This window comes from Mus pahari, unplaced genomic scaffold (genome assembly GCF_900095145.1).
Source record: "Mus pahari unplaced genomic scaffold, PAHARI_EIJ_v1.1 scaffold_8452_1, whole genome shotgun sequence".
Classification (NCBI taxonomy): domain Eukaryota; kingdom Metazoa; phylum Chordata; class Mammalia; order Rodentia; family Muridae; genus Mus; species Mus pahari.
In genome coordinates this window covers 4,921-29,520 of record NW_018391907.1, presented here as the reverse complement: position 1 = coordinate 29,520, position 24,600 = coordinate 4,921, and the positions used below count along the sequence as shown (strand labels likewise).

General features: G+C 39.9%; 3 pseudogenes and 1 gene segment (V, D, J or C); 3 read left to right on the top strand and 1 right to left on the bottom strand.

The window, feature by feature from the left end:
• Positions 1 to 2,261: 2,261 nt before the first annotated feature.
• Positions 2,262 to 3,889, top strand: LOC110314742 (annotated as a pseudogene).
• Positions 3,890 to 5,693: 1,804 nt separating this feature from the next.
• On the top strand, positions 5,694 to 8,098 carry LOC110314741 (annotated as a pseudogene).
• A 263-nt stretch (positions 8,099 to 8,361) lies between these two features.
• On the top strand, positions 8,362 to 9,158 carry LOC110314740 (annotated as a pseudogene).
• Positions 9,159 to 21,159: 12,001 nt separating this feature from the next.
• Positions 21,160 to 21,616, bottom strand: LOC110314745. The segment is given in 2 exon segments: positions 21,160 to 21,488; positions 21,571 to 21,616. Coding segments are annotated over 2 exon segments (375 nt in total).
• Between the last annotated feature and the right edge of the window lie 2,984 nt (positions 21,617 to 24,600).

The window sequence follows — 24,600 nt, the reverse complement described above, 5'->3', positions numbered from 1 at the left end:
ACTGTGGCTGAAGGCACAGAGCCTGAACCAAGTCAACCCACATTAAAATCCCCAAATTGGGAGGGGGAAATGGACACAGGTTCTCAGCCCTAACAAAGAAACTCTGCAATTGACACTCACATACAAAGGAAAAATTAATTTCCTTCTATAGAGCCTCACAGGAGATATTAAGCACGGAGATATTAATCAAGGAAGACAGGATTAGTAGTTGATTGCCAACAAGACATATTTTCTATCTTATTTCCGCAGATTTTTTTTCAATATTACTTTATATAGATCTCTTTCTCTCACTTCAGTTTGCCCTCATATGAGCACTACAGAGCTTTGATTTTACTGATTTTACTGTCTGTGAGTGTGTACATGTGTGTTTGTATCTGTATCTGTGTGTCTGTGTGTTTATGTGTCTGTGTTTTTATGTGTGCGTCCCTGTCTCTGTGTGTACTTGTGTGTGTCTGTGTGTATATATGTATGTGTCTCTGTGTATGTATATCTGTGTCTGTGCCTGTATGTGTGTGTGTGTGTGTTTGCATAAGTGTATGTATGTGTATCTGTGTCTGTGTCTGTGGCTGTGTGTGTATGTGTCAGTGTGTGTATATGTGTGTCCTCTGTATGCCTGTGTGTGTATGTGTGTGTGTGTGTGTGTGTGTGTGTCTTTGAGTGTGTCTGGGCATGTGTGTATGCATGTGTATACATGTGTGTGTGTGTGCATATGTCCTGGTTTGGTTTTGTTGTTTTTTGTTTGTTGGCTTGTTTTTTTTTTGTTGTTGTTTGCTTTTGATCCCCATCAAACTTCTTTCTTTTATACTTTTTGCTTTTTCAGAAAAAAATAAACTAAAAAGATGTGTAGCTGGGAAAGATAGAAGGTAGAAAGGCTCTGACGTAAGTTGTGGGTAGGGAAATCAGGTATTAGAAAACATTGTATGATTTTATTCAGAAATTACAAAAAGCTATAAAAACAAATAAACATACATCTGGGAAGTGTTTCACAATGAATCTTTACAGTGTTTGAACACATACACATCACATGTCAATCACAGCAGGACAAATAAGTTAATACATTTAAGAAAGACAACCACAGAGGACACATTGTACCTTCCATACCCTTCTCATCTTTCTATGGGAATTTCTGGCCTCATTGTGTCCCCTGCTTATGATGAGCTTCCATGCACTTAGGTTTGTCATGGCTTACACTCAAGTTACACAGTCTGGCTTGAGAAATACTTTGTACCTGTCAGTTCATTGTTCATGGAGCTAAGCAAAAAAGAGAAGTGGACCTAGTTTACATATGGATAATGACTTAGACATCAGAGGTTTTATATTGTGACAATATTGCTGCAATGTCCCAAGGCAGGTTACTCCTCTGTGGCAGTTGGAAGCAGCTCTTGCATATCATATTTCTAAAACAGTAATGACAGGAGGCAACAGTTTTTTCCTGTATGCATCAGGCTACTTTTCGGGCAGAGAACCTATGTTCCCTGAGGGTAAATTTCTCACCTACATTATATAACAGACAAAGTAAAATTAATAATAATTTGACAAGGGAATGAAAATGTTGTCATAAATAACTGAAATCCTGCAGCAGCTCAGGATATGGCTGACTCTTAGAAGATGAAATAGTTTTGGACTTGCTGCTGGAATATGCCTGTATTAACAAGAATGGATAGTTAGTGAAAACTCTGCCTGGAGAAACTGAAAAGGACCAACCACATGAAAACACTCTGGAGTCCCATAAAAGTACTAAACTTAAAAGTATGATATATACACAAAGGACTCTTGCTAAAGCAAACACATAAAAGACCCTTTTCCTGAAGCAGACCCAGGTGAAAGAAACTATTCCTGAAGGAGACAAAGGTGAAAGTATGTCTGGATATAGCAAACATGTGAAAGGATCCCTGAAGAAGTAGTATAAATATGAGACCACATACAGTGGAAGTTTTGCACTGAGCCTTGGGTTGGTTTGTTCCACCTCATAATTCTTAGCTAATGACAGGAATGTAATGGTTTGCCTTATGTAGTGTTGTTTAATTCACCTTGTGTTAATGCTGATATTGAGAGAAACTCACCCAAGAACTGCTTGTGAGTTTCCTGCAGTTGCTTGCTGCATCAACAACCTTAGGCCAGTTGGGGAGCCATCTGGTTTCTTCATGATTGAGTTACAGGTGCCTAATGTCAAAGAATTCCAGGGCAGCAAGCACTACAAGAACAACCTTATCTGAGAAAGAAAAAGTTTTCTTGCCTGTCTTATTCCTCTTTCAGAGACGATGGTGCTCACCAGATTTTTACCTGGACCTACTCAGCTATCTCAGGACCAACTAGAAGCTGGAAAAAGGAAAAGATCTCAGATATCACAGCAGACCTTGCAGATCTCCTCTGGAATGATGCCTCCCTAATCCAGATATATTAAAGGCTGCATTCAGAGCTTCTTAGAGGATATTAGGGATGGAGATGCTCCCAGAAATCTATGTGGCCAGTGTTGTATGGATATGGGGGGGGAGGGTCAAATTCATTGGCCATTCAGTTGGCTCATGAAGGGAAAATTAAATATGATGATATATTAAATGATTATATATGATTATTATATGATTATATATTAAATAATATATAATATATTAATATTACTAGATATGAACCACCAAAAGAAAAGGTCATTTACAAAAAATAACCTGACCTGGTTCGAAAGGAAGTTATAATTGTAGATGACCCAGATATGCAATGTCCCTATGAAGAGGCCATTGAAGAGATAACAGAAAAGAAAAGAGTGGCCTTGCAGAAGATAGAATAAAGGAAGGTTGCTGCTGCCATGCCATCTCAGCAAGGAGGAACATTCTATTCTGGAGCTGAACAAGGGGTTATTCAGATGGTAGAAATGCAGAAATACCCAAGATTCAAGATTAGTAAGAAAATTCCCTGAGGACCACCTTCTCCTCCAGTGCCTAAGATGCACTGTCCTACTTGGAAGAAGAATTTTAAAGATCAGTAAGAATGGAAGATCTCTCCGTGTACACAGCTGGAAGAACTTGAAACTTTATAAGATTCCATTGGTAAAGAAGTGGCCTTTGATGGAAATAGGGATGCAGGATATACATATAAATGAAAATTTGCAAACTCTCTATTGCTGATCTGAAGGTAAATGAAGCTGTGGAAATGTGAGCCAAATAGGAGAAAATGATGGCTGAAAAAGCAAAAGCAAAACAAAACAAAACAAAGCAAACAAAACCAGGAAGTGAAACTTATAGAAATGTCCCAGAAATTCAGAGAGGAGAGCTGGGCTGAAAGTCCAAAGGAAGGTGAGGCCTGTGAAAGGGATGAAATCCTTGATGACAGTCAAAAAGAGAGGGTGGATGACTGGAACCTTTCCAGGGCAGCTCCTGCTAACAACAAAGAAATGAAAATTGAGATGTCAGTGAAGTCACTGCTCTGGTATGCCCAATCCTCAAACTTCCAATGAAGTCCCTTATGAGCAAATGCTCTTCAAAGTTGCCAAGGGCTTGCAGGAGGAGAGGATGAAAATTACATTGTTTATGATGAGGCCTGGAGAGGTGGGAATGATGAGGCTCAGAGTATCTACAGGCCCAGTAAATGTAAGGACAAGGACATGTAAGTTGATGACTTCAGAACCAGAATAATGACCCACAGATTCATTGCTGATAAGGCATTTTATTGTTTAGACTATATACAGAGAGGCCAAGAAGGACCATTTCATTTTGAGGAAGATTCTTTTGGATTTGACAACTTTTTGGAAGAAGCCAGACTGCACAATGTTTCTAAAGGACCCTCTGAAGGCATGCTCTTAGCTTGTATAAAGCCATGGTGTGTCTGTATTCTACAAGAACTCTGTTCCATCCTCACCACCTTGTGGTACTTAGTCCCAGGCAGTTTAACAAAATAGCTGGTGTTCCCCCAATGCCATGGCCTTTTCTTGCTTATTTTCTTGAAGACTGAAATTTGCTAAGTGTGTCCCATCAGACCCTTTGGGGATGTCACTGCAGGTTTGAACTTTTTTAAGACCAGAGATAGAATCACTTAAGTCAAGCTCCCAGAGGACAGTGCTTTTGTTTCCCTTTTTTTCTCAAAATCAGTAACACATGGGTGACTCTTACACATTTCCAAGTAGAGCTGCAGCAGGATGTGCTTTGCTTCTCTCTGGAACCCAGCTTCCTTGTATTCTGAGAAAATACTTCCCAGAAGATGTCACCTCAATGAAGCTGGTCTGTTCTTCATCCCCACTAATTTTTTAACTCCAGCTAACCACCATCAATTGTCCCAGTAGCCGCCTTCTCTTCTTGACTGTAAATTCAGAGTCACAGGGCCAAAGCTGACAAGTTCTGCTTCTTGCAGGAAATGAAAACTGGTCCCTTTTTTCGATGACAATATGACTAGCTTCATCTTTCACAACTCCTTCACTGCCTAAGCTTGACTCTCCTGGGTCTTGCTGTATAGATTGAATTTGAACTCAGAGATCAGTATGCCTGTCTCCTGGGATTAAAGGTGTGTATGAGCATGCATGCATTTAAGCTTTCTTCACCTAGGACTTGCTCTGTTTCTGGCTGACCTTGAACTCAGAGATCTGCTTGGCTTTATCCCCTGGGATTAAATTTTGCTGTGTAGGATCTTGAAACAAGTTCACCACTCCCTTAATTTAATTTTCTATCCTCGAACTCAGGATTCAGCTCCATTTCTATTCCTGGTTCTGCATTAATATTTGACCTATATATTTTATGTTCTCCCTTTCAAAGCTTGCAATGCATATTCCAAATGCTAGTCATGTGATGTAAGCAGAGAACAAAGTCTATGATGGGCATTTCTGAGACTTCCTTTGTCAATGCGATTAACCTGATTCGATAAAGCTTAACCACATTCTGTCTATTCAGTCTAGGCCAAAATGCAATCAATTAGGAGCACTAATCCCAAACACTAACATGGTGGCTCAGAGACATCTGCTACTCTAGTACCCAGTGGGTCCAGTGCCCTCTTCTAGAAACTTCAGGCACCAAGCATGCATGTGGTTACAGATAGATATGCAGATAGATAAACACACACACACACACACACACACACACACACACACACACACACACACATATATATATATATATATATATATATATATATATATAATAAAATTATGAATGAACAAATTTTGCTTACATTAAGTGCATGAGTGCAAGGGTGTTTGTCTGTGTGAGTGTCTGTGTGTAAAACAACTACAGCACCTGAGTGAAAGTCAGAGAACCACCAGAGATAATCTGTTTTCCCCATCTATCTAATAATAATCTTGAGTACTCTAAATTCTTAAAAATGTATGGAAATGGTATCTGAGTCTATTAAGTGTTTTATGAAATCTTAAACTGCTTTTTTATGTAAAACTACATTCCTCAGAATGATAAAATGAAATTTTTATTAAGTTATACAATTCAATGTTGTGTACAGAGGTTTTAATAAATAAATTCTTTCTTTCCAAGGCATGAGGTTTCAAGACAGCAGCGCCTGCATGGTTGAATCAGAGGCAGTGATGAAGTCCCTTTCTCAGAAAATTCTCCAGGAGAACCTTCTAGCTGCTACTGCCTGCCCAGGAACCTCACAGTCATTCCTTTTTTAAAATTAAGAAGTAAATCATATGAAAAGCAGAAGGTTGCTGAGTCCGTGATTGAAGCACCATTACTACCTTCTCAAAGGTTGGCTGCTTGCTGGGACACTCTGCTGCCAAGATGCCCCGGATTACAATCAAAGGGGGAGTGTGGAGGAATACAAAGGATGAAATTCTGAAAGCAGCAGTAATGAAATATGGGAAGAACCAGTGGTCTAGTATTACCTCCTTGCTGCATAGGAAATCAGCAAAGCAATGCAAAGCCAGATGGTATGAATGGCTGGATCCAAGTATTAAAAAAACTGAATGGTCCAGAGAAGAGGAAGAAAAACTCTTTCACTTGGCCAAGCTGATGCCAACTCAGTGGAGGACCATTGCTCCGATCATAGGAAGAACAGCAGCCCAGTGCTTGGAACACTATGAATTCCTCCTGGACAAAACTGCCCAAAGGGAAAATGAAGAGGATACAACAGATGATCCCTGAAAACTTAAGCCTGGAGAGATAGATCCAAACCCAGAAACCAAACCAGCCCGGCCTGATACAATTGACATGAATGAGGACGAACTTGAGATGCTTTCTGAGACTCGAGATGGCTGGCCAATACTCAAGGCAAAAAGGCTAAAAGGAAAGCAAGAGAAAAGCAGTTGGAGGGAGCAAGGCGCCTTGCTGACTTCCAGAAATGAAGAGAGCTTGAGCAGCAGGCATAGAGATTCAGAAGAAAAGGAAAAAGAAGAGAGGAGTCGATTATAATGCTGAAATCCCATTTGAAAAAAAGCCTGCTCTTGGTTTTTATGATACTTCTGAGGTGAGCAACCAGGCCCTTGATGCTGATTTCAGGAAATTATGACAGCAGGATCTTGATGGGGAGCTAAGATCTGAAAACAAAGGAAGGGAAAGAAAAAGAGACAAACCGCATTTAAAAAGGAAAAGGGAATCTGATTTACCATTAGCTATGCTCCATACTAGTGGTATCTCTGAGTTTAGGAAAAGAGAAGAAAACTTGTGCTGCCTGCCCCTCAGATTTCAGATGCTGAACTCCAGGAAGTTGTCAAGGTAGGCCAGGCCAGTGAAGTTGCTCTGCAGACTGCAGAGGAGTCTGGAATAACAAACTCTGCTTCTAGCAGTCTCCTGTCTGAGTACAGTGTCATAAACAACAGCTTTTCTCTGAGAACCCCAGGGACACCATCCTCTCAAGACAGGATTCTACAGGAAACTCAGAACCTCATGGCCTTGTCCAATGTGGACACGCCATTGAAAGGTGGGCTTAATACCACACTGCATGAGAATGACTTCTGTGGTGTGACCCCACAGCGGCAGGTTTTGCACATTCCAAATACAATTCTGTCTACACCTTTCAGGACTCCTGCTAATGGAGCTGAAGGGCTGACTCCCCGAAGGGGAACAACCCCTAAACCAGTTACTAATGCCACCCCAGGTAGAACACCACTTAGAGACAAGTTAAAAATTAATTCTGAGGATGGAATGGCAGAGTACAGTGACCACTCTTACTTGAAGCAGATGGAAAGAGAATCTCGTGAACATCTCCATCTAGGGTTCTTAAGCCTCCCTGCACCTAAGAACGATTTTGAAATTGTTATGCCTGAAAATGCTGAGAAGGAACTGGAAGAACTTGAAATAGATGGTACCTACATTGAAGATGCTGCTGATGTGGATGCTCGAAAACAGGCCATACAAGATGCTGAGCATGTAAAGGAAATGCAACAAATGCACAGAGCTGTTCAGAAGGATCTACCCAGACTGTCGAAACTATTTTAAGACCTTTAAATGTAGAACCACCTCTAACAGCTTTACAGAAGAGTGAAGAACTGATCAAAAAAGAAATGATTACGATGCTTCATTATGATCTTCTACATTATCCCTACAAACCATCTGGAAATAAAAAAAGAAAATAATATCGGGTGTGCTACCAGCAATTCAGAGCACATTACCTATCTTGAGCATAGCACTTATGAGAAGTTCTCCAAAGAAGATCTGAAAAGGAAGTTCTGGTACAAGAGATGGAAGTGGTAAAACAAGTAATGAGCCATGGAGAACTCTCCAGTGAAGCTTACAACCAGGTGTGGAAGGAATGCTACAGTCAAGTCCTCTATCTTCCTGCTCAGAGCTGCTACACTCATGCTAATCTTGCTAGCAAAAAGGACAGAATTGAATCACTTGAAAAGAGACTTGAGAGAAACAGGGGTCACATGACAACAGAAGCCAAGAGAGCTGCAAAGATGGAAAAGAAGATGAAGATTTTGCTTGGTGGTTACCAGTCTAGTGCTATGGGGCTCATGACACAATTGAATGACTTATGGGACCAGATTGAGCAGGCCTACTTGGATCTACACACTTTTGAAGAACTCAAGAAACATGAAGACTCTGCTATTCCCCGTAGGCTAGAGTGCCTAAAAGGAGATGTGCAGCAGCAACAGGAACAAGAGAAAGAGCTTCAGCAGAGATATGCGGATTTGCTGGTGGAGAAAGAGGGTTTACAAGCAAAGATCTGAAGCACAGTTGATGCTCAGCCACATGAGAACTAGTTGCTGCTTTCATACTTAGCAAGGAGGAATGGACCTTCCTCTTCATTGACAAAGTTACCCAGTACATGTGGTTTCTCAGTTGTTTCTTGTGAATGTTACTGATCTTTGCATTCTGTATTACAAACTTGAACTCCAGGATCATGAGGGTTTAAATTATCCAGATGCTCATTCTTTGCCAGTGTCATATTCATAAAGTTTCATAGTTTAGGCCTTTAATTTAAAGAGTCTGAGATAACAGTGAGCACAACATCACTGAGCAGAGAAAGTCAGGTCTGGGTATCCCGATTCACTGATATGTCTTGGAAATGAAGGAAGAAGCACATGAAGGAGACGACTCCTGTTCAAGTCTAGATACTTCAGATGGCAGGTCAGGAAATCCCTGAGGAAGGACAGGAAGTGGAGGAATTTTCAGAAAAGGATGATGACAAAGACTCTGATGATTCTGAAGCACAAAGTAGATTCCCTCTCTGATGGCACATCTGCTCCACAGTCTGTTCCTACTTCTCAGATACAACCAGCTCCCATGCCAGGAAGACCACCTGTCCCACACTTAGAGCCTCCTGGACCACCTACAGGCTTTCCTCCATTCCTAAGTCCACCTGGAATGCCAGGAATCCAAGGGCCTTTACCTCAAATTTTACCTCAAGTACCTCCACCAGGCCCACCAGGTCTGTCCCCTAGCATCATCCTCAGGGAGCCCTACCAAGTCTACCTCCTACTGCACCTCCAGGTATCCCTGATCATCATCCTGGCATGGTGCACCTACCCTTGGGGCCTTCTCTGTACCTGCCCCATCTGGCCTTTTCCCACCAGCTCTCTTGAACAACACAGGGATGCTGAGTGCCCTGCCAGCATCATTCATCAAGCAAAGGCAGAGGATACAAGTGAGGCCACCATCAAGAATAAAGCCACAGTGACCATCAGTGCCAAGTCTCAGATCACCAATCCCAAAACGGGTGTCATACAGTTTGTGCCCACTGCAATGAGGATATGCCATGAGAATCAGCTGGAGACTACTGTTCTGTAAAGAAGGTCGAAGAATGACTCTGCTATGTCAGTTGCCAAAGCAGCCCCATGATCTCATCCTTCAATTCTTGTCTCAGTACAAACTAAAGGTGATGCTTATGAAGTATTTATGGAAGAGATGGAAGGACTGCTGTGACAGACAATCCTGCCAGGACAGACTTCTCTTCAGAATACTGGTTTGTGGAACAAGAGGCTCTTGTGAAAGTTAAAGTTAAGAGAAATGTCTACTGTCAGTTGTTTTCCAAGTCCAGTTCCAGAGCCTCCTAATGTTTGCCTGCAGGGATCCACTCCCCCTCACCCCACACAAGGTGTTTCTTTTCAATAGATCAGGAGGTAAAGCACTGCTGCTGTCCCAGGTTCTATTTGACACCACCATCTCCTTTCTCTCTTCACCTCTCTATACTGGAAATTCTGTTGTGAATCATGTGACATGAGCCAAGAAATCCATAGGAAATATAAAGTTTATTTTATCTTTGTTAGCACCAGGATATTCCAAGCCTTGCCTAACCATGTGAGCCTTGAACTGCATTGCCAGGACAATGACCTTCAATCCCACAATCCACTTGGCTCAGTTTCCACCCTCACTGGTGTGACTTCATTTTCTGTATAAAATAGAAAGCCATCTTCTCCTTGCTTTCTTTGCCCTCTTTGCCTTCTTCTGTCCCCCTCTTTCTCTCTCTCTCCTCTTCTCTACACTTCTACCCACTTCCCACTCCCCCATTCCCACATAATAAACCTCCCCAACATGGAAAACATTGGTTTGGTCTGCTGCTTGGTTTATCTGCTCAAAATATAAAAATCTTGGCATTTGTGTTTGAGTTATTTTTAATATTTTCCTGAAAATATTTTGTAATATTTACCTTGTAGTAAATGGATTACAATATTATTTCATAACTCAAAGTAGGATATATGGGAAGAAAATATATAGTTCTGGGATTAAAGTTATTTTCCACAAGCTAAACTCTTTGAGTGTTTCATGGAGAAATGAAATGTCCCATACCAAGATCAAAAGCTCAATGTGGTCCAATGGTCACTGCTGGAAAAGCCTGAGGTCTCTCCACAACTCCTGCAAAGGCTGCCTGCACTAAGTCTGGGAGTGGCTAATGAGCTACAAGGATGTTTTGGAAGAATGCAGGTCTCTTCCCAAACTATCTTACTCTGGATGCATAGTAAAGCACATTCTAACCACACCTCTTGCCACATGCAAAAGCATGCTCCTTCCTCTGAGAAGTCACCATCCTTTGTGTAGCCTCCCCCAGCCTTCAGCAGGCTGTTTCAGACCTTGATGCCACTGAAAATGAGACCACCTGGGGTGGAGCATTCAGACTTAGATGGTTCTAATGTTCTGTCATCTGCCAATGCTCTGCTCCAAGACTACCTGCTAAGTGGCTGAACCTTCCTTCCTGAGAAATTTCTGAGACAGCAGGCAACCCAGCTACTGACACCTTCTGCCAACCTAGTGCTGCCAGACTAATTGCTTACAGCCTGGCTTCAGGCATCAAGAGTGGATCTACAGGAGATGGGTTTTTCCCATTTATGAGCACAGAATTTCAGTAAACATTGGGCCTTGATGAGAAATCTGTCTTCGTCTCCTTTCCACTCTCACCTTTCCCTCCTTTACAGTTCCAGCCTCATACCCTGGAACCCAGTTACTGTGGCTGCAGGCGGCTATACTCTGGATCTGCTTAAGGCTTGTAACATTTCTCACCATTCAAGTCTCCTTTCAGAAGTACCCCAAAATTCCACTTATCCTCAACACCAAAGGAAACTCAGAGCACACATGATTCCCCATTCACAGAAAATATTGTACTTCAGTCCTCTTGGGTGATCAAAATGTAAGGTTGCATTCTAATGTATGAATTGGCAGCCAGAATGAGAGGAACAGAGGACCTGAGGCAGGGCCTGAGGAGCAAGAAAAGAGGGTGTGAACCCTCTCAGAGATGGCATCTGAAAAGCTAATCAGGTTTGAGAAAGTGAAAGAACTGAAGTGTATGAAGTGTATGAGGCCTTCCAGGACTTAGAGGAAGTGATGGAGAAGAGTACCAGAGAAGCTCTGGGCCATTAGGAGTAGTTGATGATTTCAACCTAAATCATGGAGAAGCTGAGCAGCAGCAGCAGCAGCAGTGGCAGCAGCAGTGAGTGAAGAAGGCAGAGCAGGAGCAGCTTTGCAAGGAGGAAGACCAGGTCTGTGTGGGAGTCCTGGAAGAGCAGAGATTGGATTCAGGGGCCTGCACACTGGGAACAGTACATAGCTGGGGTAGAATCAGGCTACAAGGGTGGCAACTGGTTGTCCTAGCAAAGATGATTGTCCTTACATTGTTGGATGCAGGCTCAGTGGCAGATGTGGCTGGGGGCAAAAAGAATCCTGTGGACTGTGGCTCTGTAAGGGAAGACATTCTTCATGGCACCTCAGAGTGGATCCTGGGAAGAGACTTCCCATGGTTCTAAACAAGTTTATTGTCAGAGAGGAATGGGGATACACACCAGACTCCACGACTCAGAGTGGGCCTGAGATAAAATACCTTTTGCAGGGAGGAATATCTGGGAACAGAAGCTAATTAGCTAAGCTCTGCAGGTCTCTGGGAACCTCATGGTTGGAGCATGGAGAACACTTTTGGGCCTACTTTACTGTGGTCACATCTCTTGTCTTATTGTCTTGGTCTGAGATGTTAGGGGTGTTGCCTCATGTACAGGAGGAAGGGCTTGGGACCTTGTCCTTTCTTAACTGATGGTCACCAATCTCCCTGGTGGACTGAGGTGACTTGACAGGGGCCTGGTGCCAGGAGCAGGTGAAGCTCATCTTGTTCTTTCTCTGGGGCTTCTAGCCTTTAGCTTGATCTTACCTGACATCCTCTCTTGGGTGATCCCAGTACACCTTTTTCTTCCGGGAGACAGGGACATTGAATATTCTATTTCTGAGTAGTTATTTTTTAAAGAATGTTTGTGCTTCTCTAATCTTGAAACACATACAGAAATCACAGCCCCACACAGAAATGAGAATACATCCTTATGTAATTACTTACTAATCCACTTACTAATCCAGGGGTAAAATTTTCTGTAAGAACTTTCTGAATGAAGTTTATGAATGACATCATCCCAAATGGTGAGTGTGATGATGTTCACACACTGGAACTATGCTAGCAGATGCATTTGCCCTGTTGTGCTCTTCTCCCACACTGCAGGAAAATGAACATCTTTTCTTTGTGCAGCTGGTTTCAAATAAAAACATAAACTGTACACGGATCATCTCAGAAATCTTTTTCTTTATCAGATTTTTAGGCTCCTGTAAAAGCTTTGGTTTTGAGCTTAAACATAGATCGTGGGGTTGTCCCACTGTCAGAGAAGAGAATTTTCTTTAAGAAACATTAAAAGCAGTATTTATCTAATGTTAAGCTTAGAGACTCATACTGAGTGACTCAAGTGGTTGTTGTCTTCCTTCTACTCGTCAATTGACACATCTTAATCAGTAGGTATGATAAGGTTTCAGCCCCTTTGCCTATACTTCGGTTTCCACTGCTCTCTCTCTCTCTATATATATATATATGCTGATAATTCATTAGCTGGTTTTCCATGTGGGAATGTAAGTCAGAACAGGATGTATTAGCGTATATGTGCATTCTGCATTCAATTCCGGGCACCAAAACGAAAGAGGAGTCTTCAAGGACTTCCCTTTTCAAACCTTATCGAACACCAACTACTCTTAAAGGTACATGGAACACATAGCAGAAATACTCACTTTTATTCCATCAATAATATGAGGTTCTTATACAGCATTCTGAAGTCCTTCCTGTCAGAAAAACTGAACCCAACCTATGCCTCTGTGAAAACCAGAGTCCTTTGTCCTGAAAGTGGTAATTTTAATCATGAACATCACAATATCATGGACCATTCACATAAAACTACCAACTTTGTCATTTGCCAAAATTAGATCTCAAATAATACATGACAGTAGCCCATACTATACACAGTCCTGGCTACCCAATACTAAATCTTAGTGTTTCAACACTGGTAATTGAGGAAATACTAACAGAACTTTCTGCAAGTACATTTAATACAGTCAAATGTCCAAGACACAGACCCTTAATAGTTTTACTCAAACAAGGTTCCACTGAAGTACCTGTGTTTCTTTTTTTTGTATCTAATGAAGTACTTGTGTTACTTTTTTTGTCTCTAATGAAGTATTTGTTAGAAAAGCCCCCAAAGGTAGGTGCATCTGGGCATTCCTGAGAACAATAAACCTAGTCCCCACTACCACAGCAGCACATGATTTGTTCATGGGTATGTGCCTGAGCAAATATATGCCATGTGTATATAGGTAACCATGGAGACCAGAAGTGGCATTAGATACTGTGGGCTGTACTTGTGAGCCACCCAGTGTAGGTTCTGGGAATCAAACTGAGATCCTCTGGAAGAGGAACAAGTGTTCTTCACCACCCCTCTCTTCAACAAGTGTATTCCTCCAGCGTGCTCAGTGAAGAACAAGAGTAAAAGTCAAACCTTCACCAGCATGGATCCAAGCTTCAGGTTAAACAGTTTGCTCCCTCCCTGGTGGAAGAGGCAGAAAGTTTCTCATTTGGGTTAGTATCTGGCACAGAAGAGGCTCCAGTGTATTTGGAGGCACTCTGTCTGATCCCTCCACCTGTATAGTAGAAGACACTGATGTTTATCTGGTGAAGATGTATATTTGTCCCTTATTAATCTTTCTTACAAAATTACACTATGTAGCCATCAAGCAGCCACAGGCAAACTGGGTTTATCTGATAGGGGCCTGGAAATAAGGAAAGGGGCTGGAGAAGGATGAAGCAAAGACAAAGTTCCGATCAAGGCTCAAAGTTTTAAATAAGCTTTGGGTATATAAAGGAAAATAAAAAGCACAAAACCCATCTCCTTATTCTGATGGAGTATGTTGTAGCAGGAAGATCAGCTCAAGCAACCAAAACATCAAAGTTCCCATGGCAACCTGCAACTGCAGCCAAGACAGATGTCCCTGTCCACGTTGATAAGACCTGTCATGGTAAATGTTCAAGGTCTGCATGGCCTGCTCAAGAAAGGGAAAACTGCTCAACCTTTTCAAAGCCTGAAAAGGCCTACTGAAACCTGAGAAGGCTATAATACACTTCCAATAAACAAAGAGTAGAAAATCACTGTGATATTTCAAAGGTAAATTTGTTAACATATGATATAGGAAAAACTGGTGATACAGACAATGATCCAGTCCCAGTGATCCAGTCCCACATGGAACCATTTTCAGAACTCAAGGCATTAAAAGTTTGCACTAAAACTGAGATGATAGTTGTGTATAATTGCACATATCGGTATTCTAGCATTTGAGAAGCAGCCAAGACCCGCGCTGATCATCACTGGTAAGTTGGAGGCCAGCCCAGGCTACATGGCCTCCTGTCTGTGCTAGAAGATACCTTGGTACTGGCTGGGTCACATAATGCCATGTGGTACAATGCATGCTGCTATGGGATAAGGGCAATGATGATCTAACGCAGCTGTGAACTCTCATCTATAACACCAGCCCAAATCATAATAGCAATGGTATATATGAGATGGGTTGAAAGGAGCAAGGGGAAGGGAGAAGTGATTTAATAATTTTTCGTTTGCTTGTTATTTTCAAGACATGTATTCTCTGTGCCCCTTTTTGTTGTAGAACTCTCAGTGTAGACTATGCTGGCCTCAAACTCACATCTACCTTCCTCTGCCTCCTATGTGATGGGATTAAAGGCAGTTGACCTTGTCTATGCTGACATATCAACCATCACCACCACCATCATTGGATAGAAAAAAATTAAAATCAGTATCACCCAACTAAGAATATCATGAAACTCTATGCTAATATTGTAGTGTACAGCAAAGCTTTTCAATTATGGCTGAATAAATAAACATCAAATAATCTTTCTCCAGTCAGAGGCTAAATTTCTGAAAGGCCCTAAAGTCTGGCAATAACAGAGCCTCAGAAAACATAGCAACTGGAGATTAGGCAAAATGGCACCAAACATTCATGTTAAAACAAGACATTAAAAATTCTACAAAACACTTCCAATCTTATGGTTTAGCTTTTTCATATCCCTCATTGGCCCTCTATGCTAAAGACTTGACTGCCAACCTGTGGTGCTATTGGAGGTGGGAAGGTTTTAGAATATAGGGCCTAGTTAGTGGAAAGATGTTATAGCAATGGGAGGGGCCTGACCATGAAAGAACACTGGGGCCTCTGATTCTTACTCATTCTCTTTTGAAGTAGACAGCCTTCCTCTACCTTCTGCCACAAATATGATATACTGTGCCAAGAAAACCCCAAACAAGCATAGGTAAAACTGGACTGAAAGACTTTCTTTCATTTTCCAGTCCACCTTCACTTTATCTGCCCAATCATCAGCTCTCCTTTATTTTACAAATTAAGGTGGGAAGAAGGTTTACAGGAAATCACCTGAGTGTTGACTCATTCCTTGTTCAAACCCCTCACAGGAGAATGCAATTAACCTCAAATATAATTAGCCCTAAGACTATCCACAACATGGAGGCTTCCCCAGCATGGAGAGGAGAAAATGGTGGCCAGCAGAGGAGAGAGGAGTCAGGGGTATGAGGGAGGGAGCCAGGCACTGTGGTCAGGGGAATCTATTACCTGACTTGCTAGGAATCAGGCCACTTCTATGACTTTGACTAATAATCAGGCCAATGCTGCTGTGAGGACTTATTAAAATCCAGCTTCTTTATTCATACAAGCTTCATAAAACAAGGACAGACTGACTGACCCTGATTATCCAAGTGGTACAGAATATATGTATGACTTGTCATTACAAGTCCAAGGATAAAAGTTAAAATCACAATTAGAAAATACAAATAGAACAGATTGTTCTTAAGGTTAGTAGTCCTATAACTCAAAATGACACCTACAAATCTAACGCATTTGTTATATTGTAGTCTGCATTTGGGCTGGCAATTTTTGTTGTTTGAAAGCACTCCAGACAGACAAAAAATATCTGAACCAGTGTTTTTATGAATAGCAAATACTAATACTGAATTTCTTTCACTATATGCTTCACCATCTGTATTGTTAAGTAGGAAAAGTTTATTTTAGTTTATCTTATATAAACCATGAAATATGATCTTACCACAAAGTGGTAGCAAGATTTTACAAAAGAAACCAAGCCCTGAATTCTGAGTACCAGCAAAGGCTCTGAAACCCTGGAAAAGAATGGGCAATATAGCCTGCAGTAAAAGTGGGGGTTCTTTTTGTTTTCCTGGGGTTATCAACATTATAGGGACTTTTCATTTGTGATTGAATTATATATCTTTAAATAGGAGAATATTTGAGGATATGTGAAGTTCTCTCCATGATGTTTAATGATCTCACAGATGTCCTCTTCAAAGTCAGGTAGTAGGAAGAATTCACAAGGGATAAAAGTTCATGGAATGATAATGGAACCTAGCTAAGCTGTGTGATTTGAAACAAGAGCCAGAGGGCCAGAGGTACAAGTATTGCTGGTCGTGAATATGGGAATTGCAGAAACAAACTCTACTGAGAGAGAACATCATATCTAACCAGGTAATAGAATGCTGCATTTCAGATGCTTTGTCCATGGAGGACATAAAATATGATGTTGATTTATGAATGTGATATGAGATGCAATGGACAAAGATATTCATCCTGAATTTTTCACTTGACCTCATCAGCATTATCTGTCACTTGTAATTTTAGATTTAGCCACTCTGACATTTGTAAGACAGAATTCTAGACTCATTTCGATTTGAATTTCATGGTCAGCAAAGGATGATGATCAGTCCTTTAAGTGCTTCCTTTTCAACAGTGATTTCTTTGTTAAGAATTCTGTTTAGACCTACNATTCATTTTTAAATTGGATTATTTTTGGTTGATGTCTACTTTCTTAAGTATGTATTTCAAATATCACACTTCTGGTAGATCTGGTGTTGGTGAACATATTTTTCCATCCTGTAGACCATTGTTTGTACTCTTGATAGTGGTCTTTGTCCAACAGAAATTTCTCAATATCATGAAGCCAAATTTATTGATTATGCTTCTTAGTCCCTGTGCTTTGGTGGTCTCTTCATGACATTGTCTCCTGTTCCAATGAGTTCTAAGCCCTTCCCCACATTCTGTTCTTTTGGCTCAAGATATCTGAATTCATATTGAGGCTTTGATCATCTTGGATTTGAGTATTGTGAATGGTAACTGAAATGGATCTATTTGCATTCGTCAAAATACAGATTTATTTAGACAAGAACAATTGGCTNAAGAGTCTTTCTTTCATTAATATAGAATTTCTTGATTTGTTATGAATAAACAAGGTGTCCTTCAACATATGGGTTTACATCATGTGGATATTTATTCGATTCCATTTATCATCTTTTCTTATGTTATTCCAATATCATGCTGTTTTTATTATAGGAACTTTAGTCACACAAAAATGGCACCTAAAGGATTGTGAAAAAAATGAACAAATAACTGAAGTCTATTCAGAAAGCTAAGAGTGGAGGTTCTTAACAAACTAGTGTCTCTAGCAGCATATGTAGCAGAGGATGCCCCAGTAAGCCATCAATGGGAGGAGAGGCCCTTGGTCTTGTGAAGATTCTATGCCCCATTATAGGAAATGCCAGGGCCAGGAAGTAGGAGTAGGTGGGTTGGGGAGCAGGGGGAGGAGGGAGGGTATAGGGGGTTTTCTGAATAGAAATTAGGAAAGGGGATAGTGTTTGAAATATAAATTAAAATATCTAATAAAAACAAACAAAAATCAAACCAAACAAACAAACAAGATAACCCTAGTGATATTTTCCTATTTGTGGAGACAGAACACACTCTAATTTCCCAGAATGACTATCCCAGACTCTTTCACCATTAGGTTATTACCATCCTTAGGGGAGATGTCACTTGTATATTATGGCCTGCTGTAATGTTGTTCAGTAACCACACTATACTCTAGGCTTTAGAAATAGAATTACACTCCTGGTGAAGAGAAATTGATTTAAGAGTTTCAATATGTGACCACCCCTTAGGCTTTAATGTGCAACTGGATTTGAAAAGTTTATGGAATTTATTGTTACCTGGAGACACTTTTCCAAATTCGATTATTATGCTGAAATTTACCTACAATGACTGGTCTATGTTCAAATTCCTCAAAGTCCAATCCAGGTTGACAAAGTCAATGTGCACCACATTCTCATTCTCATCTTCACATGGTTTGTTTCCCTCTATGATACCTGCAGGGATTCACACAAGAAATTAAAGATTTTCTAGTAGAAATTATGCTGTGTTCCTAGATATATTATGGAAAAAAACATTACAAAAATGTGCACACAAGCATGCACATACAAGCACAAACACACACACACAGGGAGACAGAGACAGAGACAGACAGAGACAGACAGGAACAGAGACAGACAGAGAGACACTAAAACTCAAACATTTTATTTATATATTTTACTACACCTAAGCATTTCCAGTTTATATATGCCCTAAATCCTTTCAATCCTGGCTTTCAAATACACTATAAAAATTTAAACAAAGACATGAGACTTTTTAGCATATGGAAAATTTACACAGCAGATATCAGAAAATTTTGTTTATTGATATTTTACAATTCTTTTTTCTATATATTACTGAAAATAGATGGCTTCATGCAATATATTCTGATTACTAATTTCCATTCCCCAACACCTTCACAGTCTTCTCTCAGATCTACTCTGTTTCCTTATAAAAATAGAAAACAGAATCTAAAAATAAAAAAGCAAACAAATAGGAATACACACACTCACTCACACACAGGAAGTGTCACAGTGAAAGGGGGACAGAGAAAAAGATAGAGAGTCAAAGAAAACGAGAGAGGCTAAAACCCACATATTTTACTTGTATATCTCACTACACATTATAATTTTACATATGAAAAGTGCCTTATCATTAAATCCTTTCAGGCCTGGCTTCTGAATATACATTGAACAATTTAAACAAAGACATGATACCTAAAGTATGGGCACTTGAGCATACAGGATAGTTGCACAATGAAGGTATTATCAGAATTATTTGTTTGTATATTAAATTTTTAAAATTCTCTACTTTCTATTTCTACTAAAAATATATTTTTTACTGCAATATACTCTGAATACTGATTTCCATTCCCCAACATTGACTCAATCTTCTCTCTGCTTCATTCTGTTTCTTTATTGAATTAGAAAATAAAAAGAACATAAATGATCTGGTGTTGGGTGAGGTAAAACTACTGAAGCTTTGAGGCTTCGGGAAATAGGAGGATGGGGGATCCTCCCAAAGGCACCACAGACCTGGAATGTCACTGAATCTCAGGACTCAAAGGAAGGGACCTTCAATGAAATGCCTGACACTAGGGAGAGTGTAGGGCCCACTTCCAGCAGGAAGACAGGAAGTCAAGTGAAAGATGGGGTTGCCATCTCACAGACAAATATCTGACTCATAATTGTTCCTTTTTGAAAGAATTACAGGGATGGAAATGGAGAGAAGCCTGAGGAAAAGAAAGTCCAGTAACAGGCCCAAAGTAGGATCCAGCTCAAGCGGAGATCCCAAGGCCTAACACTATTACTGTGGCTATGGAGTGCTCACAAAAAGGGACCTATCATGCCTCACCTCTGAAAGACCAAATAAGCTTCTGAAATATTCTGAGGCAGCTACTTGCATCTAACCAATGGACAGAAGCAGCTGACTCCTGTTGTTGAATTAGTGATGGCTGATAGAAGCTGAGTAGAGGGGCAATCCTGTAGCAGGACCAGAAGTCTCAACTAATCTGGACCCTGAGATCTCTCAAACACTGGACCATAAAACAGACAGCATATACCAGCTGATATGAAGCCCCCAACACACATACAGTAGAGGACTTCCAGGTCTGTGTTCATCTAGAGATGATACACATAACCCTCAAGAGACTGGAGACCCCAGTGTGTTTATAGGTCAGGTAGGGTGGAGGTAGGGACATCCACATTGAGAGAGGGGGTGGGGAGGAGGTATGGGAGGTGGAACTATTGAGGGGTGGATCAGGACAAAGGAAAGAAAATATGGAGTGTAAAAATATTAATTCTTTAAAAATGTATAAAAAGAATATAAATGTAATAAAAATGAAAAAAAAGGTAAGATAAAGGAATAGCAAACAAATAGGTATGGGAAAGAACAAACAGAAGGAAAGTCACCAGAAACAAGCATAAGAAAAAATATTCATGCAGAGACACACATTCACAAATAATCTATAGAACAAAACTGAACAACAGGTATCCAATAGACTATGAGAGTTGATGCTATATCAGTACAGGTCCATGTTCTAAAGAGGCTCATGACTGTAGGGATGATTACTGAGTCTTGGAAGGAAGTAAATATGGAATCAAACACTTATGTATAATCTCAGAAACTACATTATTTAACAGGTATATACATTGTGTTGGTAAACGAGTTTGATAAAATGTGATTGTTATTTTGAATAACCTACATGTTTTATGTTTGCATGCCTCTACATACTGATGTAAATATTTCGCTCCTTCTAAGAGACTGGAAATTCTGCTGGAACATGGGACAAGAGTAAACACACTTGAGGTCACAAATTACATAAGACTATAGAGCAGTGTTTGTTTGCCCAAATGTTGGTGATTTGCTTTTCACAGATCAGATTCCTATTACACATCATTCTCAACAAATTCAAAAGAGTTCTGGTCACTCAGGATGCAGTGATCCTTTTATCATGCACAAACATGCTATTCTTTTTTGTTTTATTGAATAAGAAACATGTCAATGTAGGTTTTAAATGTTGAAGTGATTCAGAAGGTGTGAAGAATTTTAGGTTATTGGAAACATCATCAGTTCACTCATAGATGGACATTTACAAGCTGACAAAGGCACTATAGAACTCTAAGGAGAAGGAAATAAATAGATAATCAAAATTATAATTTCTGACCAAGTCTAAGGATTAATCTTTCTCATCTCAGACCCAGCACAGCTTCCTGCTCCTCCAGGGTTTCTGAAACACTCAGGATGTGGTTGTAACACTGTGTCTTGCACAGAAATAGACCGCAGAGTCCTCAGATGTCAGGCTATTGAGCTGCATGTAGGCTGTGCTGGAGGATTTGTCTGCAGTCAGTGTGGCCTTACCCTTGAACTTCTCATTGTAGTTTGTACTACCACTTCCAGGATAAATATATCCAATCCACTCAAGTTCCTGTCCAGGCTTCTGCTTCACCCAGTGAATAGTATGGTCAGTGAAGGTGTATCCAGAAGCCTTGCAGGACAACTTCACTGAGACCCCAGGTTTCACCAGCTCAGCTCCAGACTGCTGCAACTGGACCTGGGAGTGGACACCTGTGGAGAGAAAGGCAGAGTAGATGATATTGTCACCTCAGGCCCTGTCTCCTCTTCAGATTGGAACTGGTGAGCCTCTTACTTGCAGTTAATGACAGGAGGAAGAGAGAGACCCAGCTCCATCCCATAGTTAGAGTCAGTGTGTTCAGGGACTGTGGAGAGGACAGTGGTCATAGGTTGTTTTCAGGGTGTGGACATCCCTGTATTTACTGCCATAAACTCAGTTGATTTGCATATTCATGAGCAGTGCATTTCTTAGTTAAGAACCTAGTCCATCCAGAGAAGAACTAGAGAGAAAGGACTGAAAAGGCACATGGGTCAGGCAGCAGGATGTTCAGGTCCAAGTCCTAATCCTCTCTGAGGAAGTGCATCCCAAACACTTTTCCAGAGCCATGGCCAGATTTTCTGAATGTAACTTCAGGGATTCAGCTCTCAATATTTTTTTGGCCTAAAAGTGTTGCTCCTCTTTGGGACAATGTTAACACATGGATTTACAGATGGTGCTTTGTGATGGTGATGATGATGGTGGTGATGATGATGATGAAGATATAATGATGATGTGATGATGATTATTGTTGATGATGATGAGGGTGATTATATCATAACTATGATGATGAGGAGGAGGAAGAAGAGAATGATTTTGATGGTAAATTCCAAAAATGGCTAACTTTAGATAATTAGAACTTTCTTTCAGATATGTTTAAGTAATATTTCTTTTCACATTGGTAATATATTTCAAAATTCACTAAAATGACTAAAAGTACATGTGGTTAAAATCTTTACACATCAATTAATATTACACTGCTATCATGACTAACTAAACTATACATATAAACTATAGATGTGTCTACAAAGGATTTTATCACTAAGGAATGGATTTCATACATATATATATATGTATACATATATATATATACATATATATATATGTTTTTATCAGAAATTTACATTGCTTTTTAGAGACAATGAATACACTTAGATATAACTATATTAATTAAGACAATCTCAAAATCAAAAATATTAAATGTGACTCTTATTATTAATTTTCATATATTTCATAGTTATAGACATCTATGTATATGTAAATACAAGATGATGTTCTAATTGTCTAGTAGAAAAACAGGAAAATAGGAAGAATAAGATATTACAGGAGGAGTATGCACAATGTAAAAAATACCTCTATGAAGATTCTATACACTTGTAACATTGTTATTTCTATATTTCATAGGGAGATTTACTCTTTGAAATTGTCAATCATATATGAAATATGCTATGATCAGCCAACACTCTCTGAACTCTCACCACAATCTACCACCACTAGGCCCCTGTTTTCCACTTGGAACTTTCCAATAAGTCTCTTTCCTAAATCCTGACCTCTTCTGTTTCATTAAACAGTGACACAGTGAGGGTAATTAGTACTAGCTGTACACACATAGATGCAGTCATCACTAGTAAAGAGTGAACCTCCAGAAATCTTCCCCAAAACAAGGAAATGATATTTTGCCCACCAGTCATCAAATGCCAAGAGACTCCAAGCTTGCTGTGGTTCCTCAAGAGTACCTCCCTTCCTCGTTATAATTTATTAATTGTTACATTATTATTAGTGCTGATAACTGGATACACCTGCACCAAAAGGGATATATTAACCTCAGAGAATGGCTTTTTACTTCAATTCTAAGGGACTTAACTGATGTTGCTAAGCTTGCCAGTAGGCAGGTCTAATTACTCAGTCATTTCATGGTCTCTCATGTGGTAATTTTCACTGATGTGATTTCTGTGCATCTGTGCTGGTAAATTAGGTACTGGGAGTTCATGTGTGCACTAAGAACAGTTTAATCCCTGGAGATAACATTTCATGTCCTTTAACCACATCCTCTGAATCTTACATTCTTTTTCATGTTTAATGAAATTATGTTTTGATTCTTGAGTGAGAGGCTGGTATCATTGAATTACCTGTTGCTGAGTTGTCTGACAATCTTTCTCAACGCTATAACGACTCATGAATGTCTGCATCAATCATTACAGAGAGCACAATGAGCCTCTCTGATCAAGGCTCAGACAATATACTGGGTATAAACATATATATTTATAAGGCACTTTGACAGCTTGATCATTAGCAATACAAGTGAGGTCTGCTAGAACCTGTACCATCTCGAAACATGGGCTTTAACTAAACTTAGCTGGGAGGAAAATCTTCCTATGAAAATTGACCAATAAATAAATAAATAAATGTATTGTGTTGTTACCCATCAATAACCCTTTCACACATCTATTCAAATGACTCCACATCTTATTGTATAGATACTCAGACATTCACATTCATTCACAGAAAGTTAGTCATGATATTTAAAAGAATATAGAGGAAGGAATCATCCCAGATTTCTAATAAAGCATAAATAAAGAAGGACAAATTTGGACATATAGAAAAATGAAAATTGCTCAATGATAAAAAACTTGAATTATCTGATATATAAATATGTGGAACTGGGAATTATACACCAAATATTTCACCCATGTCCATGAGTCAAGTGCTGCATGTTGTCATTCATAAGTGTTCCAAGATTTCAATAATGTGTTTGGAGTATTTAATTGTAGAGGCTAAGAGACTTGAATTGCACCTTTACAGTATGAGGAATTTACAAAGATGATAGAGTAAAATAGAGAGAAATCTGAGAGTAAAACATTTAAAATTAAGCAGATTATAAGAGCCAGAGTGGTTGTAGGGCTCCAAGGAGAGAGTGTCTTCCACTCACAACTGGAGTCATGCACATATGAATTCACAGATACTGTGGCTGCAGGCACAGGGCCTGAACCAAGTCAACACAGATAAAATCCCCAAGTTGGGAGAAGGAAATGGACACAGGATCTCAGCCCTACACGAGAAGAATTGAGACTGACACTCACACGTAAAGGAATAATTAGTTTTCTCCAGTGCAGTCTCACAGAGGATGTTAAGCACAGTTAATTATGAGAACATGCTTAGCAAATGATAGCGATTAAAGAAAGAAAAAAAAGAAAGAAAGAAAGAAAGAAAGAAAGAAAGAAAGAAAGAAAGAAAGAAAGAAAGAAAGAAATAATTCAATGGAATTTTTGCAGACATTTTTTTCTAATA